General features: G+C 48.0%; 2 protein-coding genes and 1 long non-coding RNA gene across 5 annotated transcripts in view; 2 read left to right on the forward strand and 1 right to left on the reverse strand.

Moving 5' to 3' along the window:
* Window positions 1-17,417, reverse strand: part of LOC140911543 (uncharacterized) — a 115,754-nt gene that overhangs the window by 96,675 nt on the left and 1,662 nt on the right. The gene's annotated exons all lie outside the window — the stretch shown is intronic.
* On the forward strand, window positions 343-2,387 carry LOC140912071 (uncharacterized). The gene is made up of 2 exons (XM_073346223.2): window positions 343-1,131; window positions 1,720-2,387. The coding sequence occupies exons 1-2, from the start codon at window positions 546-548 to the stop codon at window positions 2,238-2,240; spliced, it is 1,107 nt and encodes a 368-aa protein (XP_073202324.2). The 5' UTR covers window positions 343-545; the 3' UTR covers window positions 2,241-2,387.
* HSD17B4 (hydroxysteroid 17-beta dehydrogenase 4) overlaps window positions 15,827-17,417 on the forward strand; it is a 118,987-nt gene continuing 117,396 nt past the window's right edge. For 2 of the 3 annotated variants that reach the window (XM_073344778.1, XM_073344781.2), the window contains exon 1: window positions 15,827-15,982. In XM_073344778.1, coding sequence (XP_073200879.1) covers window positions 15,925-15,982 — 58 coding nt within the window. In that variant the 5' untranslated portion in view covers window positions 15,827-15,924. The remainder of the gene's footprint in view (window positions 15,983-17,417) is intronic. The other variant, XM_073344779.1, reaches the window with a different exon arrangement.

Here is a 17,417-nt window from a genome sequence, read left to right on the forward strand (position 1 = left end):
TATTTCTCACTAAACTGTCTTTGAAAGAAATGCTCCACAGTCCTGTGCAATGCTGGTTTTTTGTTTTGTTTTTGTTTTGCTACAAAGTATCCTGTGCATTCTTGAGCTCTTTGAATTTCATCAGGGGACTTTAATAATTTTATTTCAATATTTTGTAATAAAGCAATATAGCTGCTTCACATCAACTAAGCCCTGGTCTACACTAGGACGTTAGGTCGAATTTAGCAGCGTTAAATCGATGTAAACCTGCACCCGTCCACACAATGAAGCCCTTTATTTCGACTTAAAGGGCTCTTAAAATCGATTTCCTTACTCCACCCCTGACAAATGGATTAGCGCTTAAATCGACGTTGCCGGCTCAAATTTGGGGTACTGTGGACACAATTCGATGGTATTGGCCTCCGGGAGCTATCCCAGAGTGCTCCATTATGACCGCTCTGGACAGCACTCTCAACTCAGATGCACTGGCCAGGTAGACAGGAAAAGAACCGCGAACTTTTGAATCTCATTTCCTGTTTGGCCAGCGTGGCAAGCTGCAGGTGACCATGCAGAGCTCATCAGCACAGGTGACCATGATGGAGTCCCAGAATCGCAAAAGAGCTCCAGCATGGACCGAACGGGAGGTACGGGATCTGATCGCTGTTTGGGGAGAGGAATCCGTGCTATCAGAACTCCGTTCCAGTTTTCGAAATGCCAAAACCTTTGTGAAAATTTCCCAGGGCATGAAGGACAGAGGCCATAACAGGGACCCGAAGCAGTGCCGCGTGAAACTGAAGGAGCTGAGGCAAGCCTACCAGAAAACCAGAAAGGCGAACAGCCGCTCTGGGTCAGAGCCCCAAACATGCCGCTTCTATGATGAGCTGCATGCCATTTTAGGGGGTTCAGCCACCACTACCCCAGCCGTGTTGTTTGACTCCTTCAATGGAGATGGAGGCAATATGGAAGCAGGTTTTGGGGACGAAGAAGATGAGGAGGAGGAGGAGGAGGTTGTAGATAGCTCACAGCAAGCAAGCGGAGAAACCGGTTTTCCCGACAGCCAGGAACAGTTTCTCACCCTAGACCTGGAGCCAGTACCCACCGAACCCACCCAAGGCTGCCTCCTGGACCCAGCAGGCGGAGAAGGGACCTCTGGTGAGTGTACCTTTTAAAATACTATACATGGTTTAAAAGCAAGCATGTGAAAGGATTACTTTGCCCTGGCATTTGCGGTTCTCCTAGATGTAGTCCTAAAGCCTTTGCAAAAGGTTTCTGGGGAGGGCAGCCTTATTGCGTCCTTCATGGTAGGACACTTTACCACTCCAGGCCAGTAACACGTACTCGGGAATCATTGTAGAACAAAGCATTGCAGTGTATGTTTGCTGGCATTCAAACAACATCTGTTCTTTATCTCTCTGTGTTATCCTCAGGAGAGTGAGATATAATTCATGGTCACCTGGTTGAAATAGAGTGCTTTTCTTCAGGGGACACTCAGAGGAGCCCATTCCTGCTGGGCTGTTTGCCTGTGGCTAAACAGAAATGTTCCCCGCTGTTAGCCACAGGGAGGGGGGAAGGTTGAGGGGGTAGTCACGCGGTGGGAAAAGGCAAAATGCGACCTTGTAACGAAAGCACATGTGCTATGTATGTAATGTTAACAGCAAGGTTTACCCTAAAAGAGCGTAGCCACTGTTTTATAAAATGTGTCTTTTTAAATACCGCTGTCCCTTTTTTTTTCTCCACCAGCTGCATGTGTTTCAATGATCACAGGATCTTCTCCTTCCCAGAGGCTAGTGAAGCTTAGAAATAAAAAAAAACGCACTCGCGATGAAATGTTCTCCGAGCTCATGCTGTCCTCCCACACTGACAGAGCACAGACGAATGCGTGGAGGCAAATAATGTCAGAGTGCAGGAAAGCACAAAATGACCGGGAGGAGAGGTGGCGGGCTGAAGAGAGTAAGTGGCGGGCTGAAGACAGGGCTGAAGCTCAAATGTGGCAGCAGCGTGATGAGAGGAGGCAGGATTCAATGCTGAGGCTGCTGCAGGACCAAACCAGTATGCTCCAGTGTATGGTTGAGCTGCAGCAAAGGCAGCTGGAGCACAGACTGCCACTGCTGCCCCTCTGTAACCAACCGCCCTCCTCCCCAAGTTCCATAGCCTCCACACCCAGACGTCCAAGAACGCGGTGGGGGGGCCTCCGGCCAACCAGCCACTCCACCACAGAGGATTGCCCAAAAAAAAGAAGGCTGTCATTCAATAAATTTTAAAGTTGTAAACTTTTAAAGTGCTGTGCTTAAAGTGCTGTGTGGCATTTTCCTTCCCTCCTCCACCACCCCTCCTGGGCTACCTTGGTAGTCATCCCCCTATTTGTGTGATGAATGAATAAAGAATGCATGAATGTGAAGCAACAATGACTTTATTGCCTCTGCAAGCGGTGATTGAAGGGAGGAGGGGCGGGTGGTTAGCTTACAGGGAAGTAGAGTGAACCAAGGGGTGGGGGGTTTCATCAAGGAGAAACAAACAGAACTTTCACACCGTAGCCTGGCCAGTCATGAAACTGGTTTTCAAAGCTTCTCTGATGCGTACCGCGCCCTCCTGTGCTCTTCTAACCGCCCTGGTGTCTGGCTGCGCGTAACCAGCAGCCAGGCAATTTGCCTCAACCTCCCATCCCGCCATAAACGTCTCCCCCTTACTCTCACAGATATTGTGGAGCACACAGCAAGCAGTAATAACAGTGGGAATATTGGTTTCGCTGAGGTCTAAGCGAGTCAGTAAACTGCGCCAGCGCGCCTTTAAACGTCCAAATGCACATTCTACCACCATTCTGCACTTGCTCAGCCTGTAATTGAACAGCTCCTGACTACTGTCCAGGCTGCCTGTGTACGGCTTCATGAGCCATGACATTAAGGGGTAGGCTGGGTCCCCAAGGATACATATAGGCATTTCAACATCCCCAACAGTTATTTTCTGGTCTGGGAATAAAGTCCCTTCCTGCAGCTTTTGAAACAGACCAGAGTTCCTGAAGATGCGTGCGTCATGTACCTTTCCTGGCCATCCCACGTTGATGTTGGTGAAACGTCCCTTGTGATCCACCAGAGCTTGCAGCACTATCGAAAAGTACCCCTTGCGGTTTATGTACTCGGCAGCTTGGTGCTCCGGTGCCAAGATAAGGATATGGGTTCCGTCTATAGCCCCACCACAGTTAGGGAATCCCATTGCAGCAAAGCCATCCACTATGACCTGCACATTTTCCAGGGTCACTACCCTTGATATCAGCAGATCTTTGATTGCGTGGGCTACTTGCATCACAGCAGCCCCCACAGTAGATTTGCCCACTCCAAATTGATTCCCAACTGACCGGTAGCTGTCTGGCGTTGCAAGCTTCCACAGGGCTATCGCCACTCGCTTCTCAACTGTGAGGGCTGCTCTCATCTTGGTATTCATGCGCCTCAGGGCAGGGGAAAGCAAGTCACAAAGTTCCATGAAAGTGCCCTTATGCATGCAAAAGTTTCGCAGCCACTGGGAATCGTCCCAGACCTGCAACACTATGCGGTCCCACCAGTCTGTGCTTGTTTCCCGAGCCCAGAATCGGTGTTCCACAGCATGAACCTGCCCCATTAGCACCATGATGCATGCATTGGCAGGGCCCATGCTTTCAGAGAAATCTGTGTCCATGTCCTGATCACTCACGTGACGGCGCTGACGTCGCCTCCTCGCCCGGTATCGCTTTGCCAGGTTCCGGTGCTGCATATACTGCTGGATAATGCGTGTGGTGTTTAATGTGCTCCTAATTGCCAAAGTGAGCTGAGCGGCCTCCATGCTTGCCTTGGTATGGCGTCCGCACAGAAAAAAGGCGTGGAACGATTGTCTGCCGTTGCTCTGACAGAGGGAGGGGCGACTGACGACACGGCTTACAGGGTTGGCTTCAGGGAGCTAAAATCAACAAAGTGGGTGTCTTTACATCAAGGAGTATTTCAGGCAGGACTTCACGGAGGGTTCCAATAAGAAATGGTGCACCTAAGTTATCGTTCTTATTGGAACAAGGAGGTTAGCCTGGCCTCTGATTGATACATGGCTAGATTTACCTCGCTGCACCTTCTCTGTGAGTGACTGCAGTGTGACCTAGAGGAATGAGTCCCCGAGACAGGGGAGGAGGCAAATGAGTACAAAACAAATCTGGTCTATTTCTTGTTTTGACCCACTCCATCTATCTTTTACATCTTTGGCTGGCAGCAGACGGTGCAGAAGGACTGCATGCCATCCACATCTCATGGCTGCTCGGCAGAAGATGGTACAGTACGACTGCTAGCCATCCTCATCTCTTGCCTGCCTGGCAGAAGATGGTACAATACGACTACTAGCAATCCTCATTTCTTGCCTGCCTGGCAGAAGATGGTACAGTACGACTGCTAGCAGTCCGTATCGCCTGCCCGCTCACCATAAGACGGTTCAATAGGACTGACTGCAGGACTAAAGAGAATGACCTGGTCAAGTCACTCCAAATTTAGTCCCTGCGCCCATGTCTGCCCAGGCGCTCCTGATCGACCTCACAGAGGCGACCAGGAGCACCTCGGACATGACGATGACGGCTACCAGTCGTACTGTACCGTCTGCTGCCACAAGGCAAGGGGTTGCTGCTACTGTGTAGCAATGCCGTACCGCGTCTGCCAGCACCCAGGAGACATAGGGTGACGGTTACCTGAGCGGGCTCCATGCTTGCAGTGGTATGGCGTCTGCACAGATAACTCAGGAAAAAAGGCGCGAAATGATTGTCTGCCCTTGCTTTCACGGAGGGAGGGAGGGAACGGGGGCCTGACGATATGTACCCAGAACCACCCGCGACAATGTTTTAGCCCCATCAGGCATTGGGATCTCAACCCAGAATTCCAATGGGCAGCGGAGACTGCGGGAACTGTGGGATAGCTACCCACAGTGCAACGCTCCGGAAGTCGACTCTAGCCTCGGTACTGTGGAAGCGCTCCACCAAGTTAATGCACTTAGAGCATTTTCTGTGGGGACACACACACTCGAATATATAAAACCGATTTCTAAAAAACCGACTTCTATAAATTCGACCTTATTCCATAGTGTAGACATACCCTAAGCTGACAATATTTAGTTAAACATAACATTTTTAGTGTGGTATGACAGCCAATATTAATGGACAAACTTCTGCTGAAAACTGTCTCCATCTAAATCCATTTCTCCTTTCATAGCACAGTGTGTCACTCAATTCAGTTTTCAGTCACTTTTTGCCGGAAGTACTGGATGAAATTCTATGCAGGAAGTCAGGCTAGAGGATCATAAAGGGTATTTTCAAGAACCCGGTTTACAATGGCCCACATGCAGAAGGGAAGGTGAGCTCCTTCAAGGGGGCCCTTACTCCATGGTTTTATGACTTTCCTGAAATACTTCCGATCACAGCCCAGAATTACTGGGTGAGGTAGAGTGGGAGCCAGACCTTCTATTACCATCTCTGTGCAGTTTCCCACGGTTAGCTGTATCTCCCTCATATATTCAGACTTATATCCCCATGTATGCATTGGAGATAGATGGTGTCCCCATGAATGTCGTGAGGGCCTGATAGCTATTACCTAATCAACATTTGGCTGCAGTCTGAGTCTACTTGACCTGGCACTTCTACCCTGTTAATCCATACCCCAGCCTAACAGCTTTGCTGGGCCTCTTTTCCAAGCCCTAGTGCATGGCCAGCGTGTGAACCACCAGTTGGGGGAGGTTAGCCCACAGCCCTGCCCCTTCTGCACCCCTGCTGAAGCTGAGAGGCCCTCCCCACTACAGAGGCAAGACTCCTGCCCCAGACTAGTGCCCCCAGTCCCGGAGCACCAGGAGGGCAGGCTGCGCAGCCCCAGAACATGGGGAAGGCAGGCAGCGCAGCCCCAGCCCAGCCCACTCCAGGAGACTGGAGCCACGCTGAGTGGAAGCAGGAGGAGGATGGGTGGGCCACACCTCACTGGTTGGGGAGGCACTGCCTCCCCCAGCCTAGGACACCTGCCGCGCATGCCCTGGTGTCAGATGTTTAAGCCTGCCCATAATTGCAATCTATGAAGGGGAAGTCACAGTGGAAATGACCCCACTCTCCATATGCAAAACAGCTTCCCATTGAGGAACCCACCCCTGCTTTCAAGGGGGACATTGTGTATCTGAGGAGAGCTCACCTTTGGGACTGCGCTTTTCCCTGGCCCTGTGAGGCCAGGTCTCTATGATCTTGCCATAGCCACTGGTAATCTGTAGAGCTGAGCTAGGTATATGGTTTCCCAGAGGCCATTGTACTCATGTGGCTCGTAGATCTGTAGGCAGCAGTCCGCTGGGACGAGTGGCTGCAGGCCTCAGAGTTCTAGACACGGGGCCTTCTGCTTCCATTTTATTCTCTGTCAGTTTCATGTCGTCAGCCAACATCTCTGATCTATGTCGCAGCACCACTCCCGTCCTCCACCAGGTAGATCTGCGTAAACTGTTCCGGTATGATTTGCTCAGCCAGCTGCTCCCCAGTTCACTTTTTTGTGTTGGAGCCATTGCCAAAAATGTTTCTTAAAGTTCTGGGCCACTGCTCGAGGTCCAACATCTCTCCTAATGGATTTTGGCCGTGATTGGGCTTGAAGAGGACCTGGACCTTCCTCATCACCTTCAAGTGGACCACCATTGCAGCATGGTGGCCACCTGAGCACTGGGCTATTTTGTTGGCATCCTATCAGATTGGGCTTGGTTCAAGTTGTGTATCTGAGCCTCGATGCCCTAGCTGCACAAGACTATGCATGGGTCTTTGACATCACAGCCAAAAACCATTGACTCTGCTTTCACCTCAGGCCTCTGGACCTCCAGTACCAAGCATTCTGATAAGATTCATAGCATAATCTTCTGTGGCCCTGGCATAAAGGCCCTGATGTGCAGCTTGGGCCGGCCCTGTCAGGGAGGGTACCAACAGAATAGCCCAGTGCTTGGCTAGCAAAGCTGTAGTAGTAGTCTGCTCAAAGATGATGCTTCCAGGTCAGCTTCAGGCCTCAACTTTAAGTTTTATCAGAAGAATTGGACCTGGAGTAGCACTGAGAAGCCCTGCTGCAGGGTTCGTGTTTGCCCCCTGGAATTGTAAAGAGGGTCACCATGTGCTGGACCAGGCGCTATTGCTGTTCTTGCTACTGCCCTGCCAACTCCCAAATGAGCTGTGGTTGTTGCACTGCTTGCTGTTGTTTCTGGCTGGCCATTTGTTGGCACTTCTAGTTCTGCTGCTGCTGGGCCACATGTTGTTGGTAGCTGTGTATCAGCCACTTGAATAATGTTTCCATATCTATCACCTTTTCTTTCTCTTTGCCCTTGTGTGTGTGTTCTCACCACTCACTTTCTTCCTTCGAGGCCTTACAGCAGGTCTAAAACACTGCCCACATTCTCCACCAAATTATGACAGAGGCTGGGCTTACTGGGGGTGCTGCCTACTGCTTAGGTCATTGGGTCCCAGGTGTCCCCCTCCTTTGCGTCCCTCTCCGTCAATCACTCCAGCACTATGATAGTCCATCTTTCAGTAGGTAGTGATGCAGTCCTCAAGCTGGGTCACCAGTCTCTCTCTTCCAGGGTAACAGAGCTCAACAAAATATATAGAGTCCAATGTTCCTCTAATGCTTTCTCAGGGGCCTAGAACTATGAGAGACCTTGTTACTCCTCTCCCTTGCTTGAGCTAAACTAGGTGACACCTCCCTATCACCCCAGTCTGTTAGCCAATCAATCTCCTCAGAAGCTCTGCCAGCTTTTACTTTGCCTTCCAAGTAACATTTTATCCACCCATGTCCCCAAGCCCCCGTGGGAGAGCATTCCTCTGCAGAGTCCACCCTGTCACTGGACACTCAGAAAATATCAAGTCTGCTGTCTCCAAAGAGATGGTATACGCACCACCCTGCTAGTTCAGTTGATGATTCACACTTTACTGTTACAGCACTGAGAAGAACTAATAATAAAACCAAGAATACGTTTATTAATAAAGAGCAGATTAAAGTGACACTAAGCAAAGATACTAGAAACAGATATGGTTACAAATGGTTACAGATATGATTATACAACAACAAAAAAAGCACTTCTACAAGACTAAAACTTAACTATCAAATAATCTTATCTATAACTTTTCCTGTAGTCCTTACTAGTATTCAGTCATACCAGGATTCACATTTTCATGTTTCCCCTATGCCGCACAAGAGGGTTCCTCCATAAACAGATAATGATGTCTTTTCCCCATCTTCTTACAGTCCAGTACATATCTTTGCAATGTACTCTTTGAAGCACACATCTAACAAAGTTCCACTCCCCTGTTGTGTGTTCTTCTGGGTGCAGATACCATGCTGTCTATGTTGGTATTCATTAATATGCTTTTCCTGTTGCCTCACTACGTAAAGATAGTCCCCACTGTCTTTGGCTAACCCTGCTTCATTTACAGTAGGAGACACGGAGATAACTACCTCCTGTCCTGTCTGGAGGAAAATCTAACAAAAAGAAAAACAGGTTACAGATCTTAAAGCATAATATCAGTAAGTATCCCTAATTCCCCTTATCGTGTTAATACATACATTCCACAATGATATTAATGACCCGGTTTATTATAAGTAAGGCTACAATTTAGTCACGGGTATTTTTAGTAAAATTCATGGATAGGTCACATGCAATGAACAAAAAGTCATGGCAGTGACCTGTCCTTGACTTTTCCTAAAAATACCCCTAACTAAATCTTCGGTGCTGAGGGTGTGTGTGTGCTCCAGAGGATGCTGCTGCTCCTGGGGGTGGGGGATGGCCCAAGGCCCTGCCGCTGCTGCTCCTGGGGGTGGGAGCAGCCTGGGGCCCTGCCACCACCGCTGCTGCTCTAGGCTGAGGGCAGGCCGGGCCCCCCCCCCCACCACTCCGGGCCAGGGGCCGGTCCGTGGCCCATTGCACAAGGATGGAAGCAGTGGAAAAAAGAACTGTGTCTATAAATACAACTGAGCGGATAAAGATGAGAAAATGAAGATAAAGCTATTTTACCATCTTACCAAGGAAGAAAAGGATGAGTAATGAGTGAGACACTGGCACTAGGAATAATGCCCCAAACTCTGCCACAGCTGATAAAGGTGTCTGAGTACTGTGACCCCTAGACACAATGATACTGTAACCAGAGAGACTGATTTTTACCCATAACCAGGAATCTGAAGAAGGAATAACTACTTAAGTTATGAAGTTTAGAACTCTAGCACCTACATGTACCTTTGTAGACAAATATTTCCTAATTAGAGACAGATGTTTGTGGAACTCATGATTCCAGGTTACAGAAAGATTGAGAGAAACAGTTCTAAACCTAGAGAAGTGCCTGCAACTAGCAAGGACTGTCAAGGGAAAGGATCAAAACAATGACAGCCAGTCATTTGTAATCGCTTTGGGGCAAATGATTATGTGTGTACAGTCTCTAGTATAAGGGTGCTCCAATCCTGGTTCTATGCAATGTAAATAATGAGCAGCAATAGTGACATAAAACAAGAAAGCAAATCCAACATGCCAGAAACAGTATATTTTCTTAGTTACAGACAAAAAAAGGTGTGTGAGAGTGTGTAAGGCTTAGGAGAGGGCCAAAGGCCCGTACACAAAATGCAGTTCACGTTTCTGAATTTTGTCTCAAAAGCAGGAGAGGAATGAGGACCCTTGTGGGCCGTGTGTACACCTTCTCCCTCATATAAGTATCCTGATTCACATGGAGATTGTCCTCTCCTGAGACAGCTTTGCATTGGCACACAGCGCCCCTTTCCGGTGCTTCATGTTAAGGGGATAACATCATTTCAAGATGTGGTGGTGTCCTCCTGCCGTCTCTATAGTCTTTCAGCTCCAGGAACTTTGCAAGCATGTGGGCCCTTCAGCCGGACCGCTGCTGTCCTTACCACTCAGCAGCTCTGCTGTCAGAAGCTTGCTGGGATACTTCACACAGCTCCTCGTGGCTGTAGATCTCAGAGCGCTTTCCAGGGACTCTCTGAGGTAGAGAGAGGTGAAGAGGTGGAAGCTCAGGGAATCAGAGGCAGGGCCAGAGTGACCAGAACACAGGAATGGCTCTGGCACACTCCAATGCTTCGACCGCAGTTGGCACCAGCCACAGGCACTGACTCCATGGGTGCTCTGGGGCTCAAGCACCAGTGTGGATAAAAATCAATTATTAAAAAAAATAAAATAAAAAAATCAGATTTTTTTGATAAAATGCTTTTTGAGGAAAAAACCTATCTAAAGATAGTATTAGATAAGATACATTATAGCTCAAAGATATCTCATCATGGAATAGGGATTATAAATTCTAATTCTATAGTATGAGACAATATATTCATGTAATGTTTAAGAAAAGTTTTGTAAATGAGTTCCAGTAGTTCATGGATTAGGAACCCAATCTTATGGGTTCCAGGGGCTTCTGTATAGATTATTTTGGTTAATTTTTCTTTCTACCCAATGGGATCCAGTGCTCAGTTCAGAAGATACCATCAGAGATGTTTAGTTTTTCAGTTCTGAAACTGTGGATTTGTGTCTCCAGAGGTAACATGCTTGTTCACAGCAAAAATATTTTTAAATAAATAAATATATAGAGATGAGAAATAACAGACCTCAACCCTACTGTCCCTCTGCAAATTTGTGTACAGAGTCAATCCCTTCTCTCTCTCTCTCTAAAAGTGCAAAGTTTCAATAAGTTCAATGAATAGAAGATTGTTGGGGGCGGAATAGATCTGGACAAGGAGAAGAAGTCTGTAGACAAATGTGAGAAGGGAGGGACAGGCAGTAGAAACAAAAGTGAAACTGTTTGAGCAGCATATTCCAGAAGTCTTGAGGTCTTTCTGAGTGTAGCATTCATTGATTTGAGATCTACCATACCATTGTCTCACTAGAAAACCTATAATGGCAGCAGGCCATAAAAGAGACCCAGTTTGGGAATAAGAACCATTCAAGAAATATATGTTTGCTGATGATGATTTAAAGAAAGTCACACCAGTGAACTGGTGGAAGTCACTTAGCACTTGGATTCAGAGACTGTTGAAGTGATAATCTCACTTTTAACACCAGTAGCTTCTTCTGCCAGTGTAGAAAGAATATTTTCTTCCTTTGGACTAATTCATTCCAAATTGAGAAATTGTTTGGGACCTGAAAAAGCAGGAAAGCATGTTTTTCTTTTCCAGATTATGAGCAAAAATGAAAGTGAAGATGATCGATTTAGCTGCAGAAGCCAATATTTTAAGTATCTCATGTTGACCTGGCTGACATAGTCGATTTAATTTTTGTTTTTCAAAAATATATTTCGTTTAACTTTTTTAGTTAAAAACAATTTTAACAAAAAACCTGATTTTAAAAAAACTTGAATGTTTAACTAAATTCAAAAATTCATATGCTTGTTTTGTTAAAATATTATATGTTTTCTGTTGAAGAAAAAAAATCCAGAATACATAACATTGTTTTAGTAAAATAAAACAATGTGTGTGTGTGGTGATGATCTCCTCCTAATACAGGCTGGCAAGAAAATCCTCCAAATATTAATGATTAACCTGTTGAATTGGAGATAGTTCACCTCCCAATGACTTCATACATATCAGCTTCAGTTACCTTTGGTAAATGAAATAACAAAACAATCATCCATTTTCTGATATAGCTGTAAAACTAATCTGAAAAGTTTTCAAAATAAATCACTTTAAAAATGTATAGTGTGTACCTTCTAAAAATGAAACCTACATCTCTCTCTGAATTGTGAAGAATATTTATTTAAGGTTATAACAACCAACAAGAATGCACTTTTATGTAGAAATCCATGATTAAATTGAGTCTTCCTGATTAGTGATTTAAATCAGTTTGATTTCAATCAAATCCACTCCGTCAAGCACCCACTGAAAAAGATAGGGGTGCTCAGCACCCACAAGCCACAGTGACTCTTATGTTGAGGGAGGCGCTGGGTGGGAGCGCTGGAAGCTCCCTAGAAGGGGGGGCATCAGCACCCAGACCGTGGCTCCATCCTCCTGCACTTTGCCCCATGTCCCCCAAAGCCCCACCCCTGCACCCACTCCACCTCTTCTCGCGCCCATGCTCCATCTCTTCCCCTGAGGTGCCCCCCCGCTCCTCTCTGCCTCCTCCAGTACCAGTGACACCTATTCAGTAACTAGAACAGGAGAGAAATGTTGCTTCCCCATTCCCCCGTCATAAACATACAGCTAAGGGTAGCATAAAATCTCTCCTTTACCTGTAAGGGGTGAAAAAGCTCAAATAACCTGATTGGCACCTGACCAAAAGGACCAATAAGGGAAGAAGATCCTTTCAAATCTGTGGGGGGAGGTTTTGTTTTGTGCTCTCTTTGTTGTTCTCTCCAGGACATAGAGAGACCAGAGCAGGAAAAACACATTTCCTAAAACCCTACCTGAAATAAGCATCTAAAATTACAAACTGTAAGTAATATAACGCATTTCCTTACTATTATCTTTTGTTTTAGCTTGTGAATTTTCACTATGCTAAGAGGGAGGTTTAGTCCTGTTTTTTGTAATTTTAAAGTTTTGCCTAGAGGGGAATCCTCTGTGTTTTAAATCTTATTACCCTATAAAATGACCTTCCATCCTGATTTTACAGAGGTGCTTCTTTTACTTTTTTCTTTATAATAAAGTTCTGTTTTTAAGAACCTGATTGGTTTTTAGTGTCTGAAAAACCCAAGGGTCTGGTCTGTGCTCACCTTGTTTACCTATTTGGTTAATATATTATATAATATATTACTCTCAAGCCTCCCCAGGAAAGGGGGTGAAGAGGCTTGGGGGGATATTTTGGGGAAACAGGAACTCCAAGTGGTCTTTTTCCTGAACCTTTGTCTATCTCACTTGCAGGGCCAGCTCTAGGATTTTTGCTGCCCCAAACAAAAAAAATTTTGGCTGCCCCTGCTTTTTTTCGTGCCTCCCCCCCTGGCTCTGCCCCAACTCTGCCTCTTCCGAACCCCTTTCCCAAATCCCTGGCCCTGCCTCCCCCCCGGGCATGCCACATTCCCCCCCCCCCATTGCTTCCTATGGCTTGCCCCCCCCCCCGCAACCCCTCACCCTAGCTCACCTCCGCTTTGCTTGCTCCCCTGAACACGCCGCCGCTCCACTTCTCCCCCCTCCCTTTCAGGCGAGGGAGAGGCAGCGCGGTCAGAGGAGCAGGCGCAGTGGAGATGAGTGGGGGGGCGGGTAAAGGAACCATTCCTCGCCTCTGCTCCACCACCGCCGCCTCCGAGCGCGCTGCCACTCCGCTTTTCCCTACCCCCCCCCCCAAGGCTTGCCATGTGAAACAGCTGTTTGGCGAACAGCAAGCCTGGGAGGGAGGAGGAAGAAGCTGAGCGGCGGCGCACTCGGGGGAGCAGGCGGAGCAGGGGCACATTTCTAGGGGCAGCAGGGCCGGCGCCAGAATGGCGCCCCTATAACTGTGCCCCCCCCCCCAGCACCTGCTTGTTTTGCTGGTGCCGAGAGCCGGCCCTGCTCAATTGGGGGTGGCAGCAATGCCCTCCAAGGACAAGGAAGAATCATAGAATCATAGAATATCAGGGTTGGAAGGGACCCCAGAAGGTCATCTAGTCCAACCCCCTGCTTGAAGCAGGACCAATTCCCAGTTAAATCATCCCAGCCAGGGCTTTGTCAAGCCTGACCTTAAAAACCTCTAAGGAAGGAGATTCTACCACCTCCCTAGGTAACGCATTCCAGTGTTTCACCTCCCTCTTAGTGAAAAAGTTTTTCCTAATATCCAATCTAAACCTCCCCCACTGCAACTTGAGACCATTACTCCTCGTTCTGTCATCTGCTACCATTGAGAACAGTCTAGAGCCATCCTCTTTGGAACCCCCTTTCAGGAAGTTGAAAGCAGCTATCAAATCCCCCCTCATTCTTCTCTTCTGCAGGCTAAACAATCCCAGCTCCCTCAGCCTCTCCTCATAAGTCATGTGTTCCAGTCCCCTAATCATTTTTGTTGCCCTTCGCTGGACTCTCTCCAATTTATCCACATCCTTCTTGTAGTGTGGGGCCCAAAACTGGACACAGTACTCCAGATGAGGCCTCACCAATGTCGAATAGAGGGGAACGATCACATCCCTCGATCTGCTCGCTATGCCCCTACTTATACATCCCAAAATGCCATTGGCCTTCTTGGCAACGAGGGCACGCTGCTGACTCATATCCAGCTTCTCGTCCACTGTCACCCCTAGGTCCTTTTCCGCAGAACTGCTGCCTAGCCATTCGGTCCCTAGTCTGTAGCTGTGCATTGGGTTCTTCCGTCCTAAGTGCAGGACCCTGCACTTATCCTTATTGAACCTCATCAGATTTCTTTTGGCCCAATCCTCCAATTTGTCTAGGTCCTTCTGTATCCTATCCCTCCCCTCCAGCGTATCTACCACTCCTCCCAGTTTAGTATCATCCGCAAATTTGCTGAGAGTGCAATCCACACCATCCTCCAGATCATTTATGAAGATATTGAACAAAACCGGCCCCAGGACCGACCCTTGGGGTACTCCACTTGATACCGGCTGCCAACTAGACATGGAGCCATTGATCACTACCCGTTGAGCCCGACAATCTAGCCAGCTTTCTATCCACCTTATAGTGCATTCATCCAGCCCATACTTCCTTAACTTGCTGACAAGAATACTGTGGGAGACCATGTCAAAAGCTTTGCTAAAGTCGAGAAACAATACATCCACTGCATTCCCTTCATCCACAGAACCAGTAATCTCATCATAAAAGGCGATTAGTCAGGCATGACCTTCCCTTGGTGAATCCGTGCTGGCTGTTCCTGATCGCTTTCCTCTCATGCAAGTGCTTCAGGATTGATTCTTTGAGGACCTGCTCCATGACTTTTCCAGGGACTGAGGTGAGGCTGACTGGCCTGTAGTTCCCAGGATCCTCCTCCTTCCCTTTTTTAAAGATTGGCACTACATTAGCCTTTTTCCAGTCATCCGGGACTTCCCCGGTTCGCCACGAGTTTTCAAAGATAATGGCCAATGGCTCTGCAATCACAGCCGCCAATTCCTTCAGCACTCTCGGATGCAACTCGTCCGGCCCCATGGACTTGTGCACATCCAGCTTTTCTAAATAGTCCCTAACCGCCTCTATCTCCACAGAGGGCTGGCCATCTCTTCCCCATTTTGTGATGCCCAGCGCAGCAGTCTGGGAGCTGACCTTGTTAGTGAAGACAGAGGCAAAAAAAGCATTGAGTACATTAGCTTTTTCCACATCCTCTGTCACTAGGTTGCCTCCCTCATTCAGTAAGGGGCCCACACTTTCCTTGGCTTTCTTCTTGTTGCCAACATACCTGAAGAAACCCTTCTTGTTACTCTTGATATCTCTGGCTAGCTGCAGCTCCAGGTGCGATTTGGCCCTCCTGATATCATTCCTACATGCCCGAGCAATATTTTTATACTCTTCCCTGGTCATATGTCCAACCTTCCACTTCTTGTAAGCTTCTTTTTTATGTTTAAGATCCGCTAGGATTTCACCATTAAGCCAAGCTGGTCGCCTGCCATATTTACTATTCTTTCGACTCATCGGGATGGTTTGTCCCTGTAACCTCAACAGGGATTCCTTGAAATACAGCCAGCTCTCCTGGACTCCTTTCCCCTTCAAGAATCTGTGCCTGGGGGAAGTTTTTAACCTAAGCTGGAAGAAATAATTACCCTAGAGTTCAGAGTGAACCCTGACACCCCCAAAACGGGCAGAGCCCCTCCTCCCCAGATACTCACACCCCTCTTCCAAACCACCCACCAGGGAAAGGGAAAGGGAAAGGGAAAGTCGGCCCTTCCATGGCGCCCGGCGCGCTGCGCAGCGGCTTGAGTCAATTCACTACATTTCCCAGAGACCCGCGGGGCGGCCTGACGCAGGCGCGCTGCTCTCGCCCTCTGCCTGGCCGCTGCCGCGGTTGCGTCCCGGCACTTGCCGTTTCCGCTTGGGCCCGGGAGCGCGTCCGGGCAGCATGTCGGCTGGGCTGAGCTTCGACGGGCGGGTGGTGCTGGTGACTGGCGCCGGCGGAGGTAAGCGGCTCGCGCGGGCCCTGTGGGCTTGCACTGCGCGGCGTGGTACTGGCCCGCTGGGCGGGGCTGCCTTGGCCAGCGCTCGCCAGTGCTGCTCTCGTAGGTGCTGGCTGAGGCGGGCCGCGGGTTTGGAGAAAGAGTTGGCTGCAGGCATTGGGAGCTAAGGGGGAATCCTGCGGCTCTGGCTGCAGCTGAAAGGGCCCCTCTGCCTTTTGGGAAGGAAAACTCTGCCTGCCAATAACAAGGGTGCATATGTGGGGGCGGTGGTGGCGGCCAGCTATTTATTCTGTTTTCTCTGGTATTCTGGGCGTGGGATGTGCCTCAGCGGTGCAGAACTGGGGTAAAGGTTTTCCTGAGCTCCTGGAGGAGGGTGAGCAGAGAGTTTGATTTCGAGGTGTCAAGGCTGAAGTCACGCCCCACCCCTTTGAAGGAAAGAGATCCCTCACTCTCATGTTGACAACAGGCGTCCTGCCTGTTTTTGCTTCAGTTTGCCAGATAATTGTATTTTGAAAAACTACTTTTCAAAACACAGCTACCTGGAATTAAAGCATGCGGGCTGCTTGAAATCTAAAGAGCGTTCAGGTGCTGACAGAGGCACAAAGCAAACTGTAGAGATTTTCTTTTCTCTTTCATAATTTATAATAATCTTAGGTGATACCCACTGAAGCCTTGATCTTGCAATGAGCTCGGTACAGGAGTAGGAACTGTTTCCCCTCTCACCAACTCTATGCAGCTCTCTTTGCTGGAGTGGGGATTTGGGCCATTTACGCAATAGCCAAGCAAAGGGCAACAAATTGTCTATTCCAGTGCTTTAGCTGTGTAGGTAGAGCAGATTAATTTAAGCTACTTTACTGATACTTGCAAGAATAGTTGGCAAAAAGTTTTCAAACAAATGTTTTTTAAAGTTTCAGAGTAACAGCCGTGTTAGTCTGTATTCGCAAAGAGAAAAGGAGTACTTGTGGCACCTTAGAGACTAACCAATTTATTTGAGCATAAGCTTTCGTGAGCTACAGCTCACTTCATCGGATGCATACTGTGGAAAGTGTAGAAGATCTTTTTATACACACAAAGCATGAAAAAATACCTCCCCCCACCCCATCCTCCTGCTGGTAATAGCTTATCTAAAGTGATCACTCTCCTTACAATGTGTATGATAATCAAGTTGGGCCATTTCCAGCACAAATCCAGGTTTTCTACAGACAGTCCCCCCCAACCTGAAGCAAATACTCACCAGCAGCCACATACCACACAACAGAACCAGTAACTCAGGAACCTATCCTTGCAACAAAGCCCGTTGCCAACTGTGCCCACATATCTATTCAAGGGACACCATCACAGGGCCTAATAACATCAGCCACACTATCAAAGGCTCGTTCACCTGCACATACACCAATGTGATATATGCCATCATGTGCCAGCAATGCTCCTCTGCCAT

This window comes from Lepidochelys kempii, chromosome 5, assembly GCF_965140285.1.
Source record: "Lepidochelys kempii isolate rLepKem1 chromosome 5, rLepKem1.hap1, whole genome shotgun sequence".
NCBI lineage: Eukaryota > Metazoa > Chordata > Testudines > Cheloniidae > Lepidochelys > Lepidochelys kempii.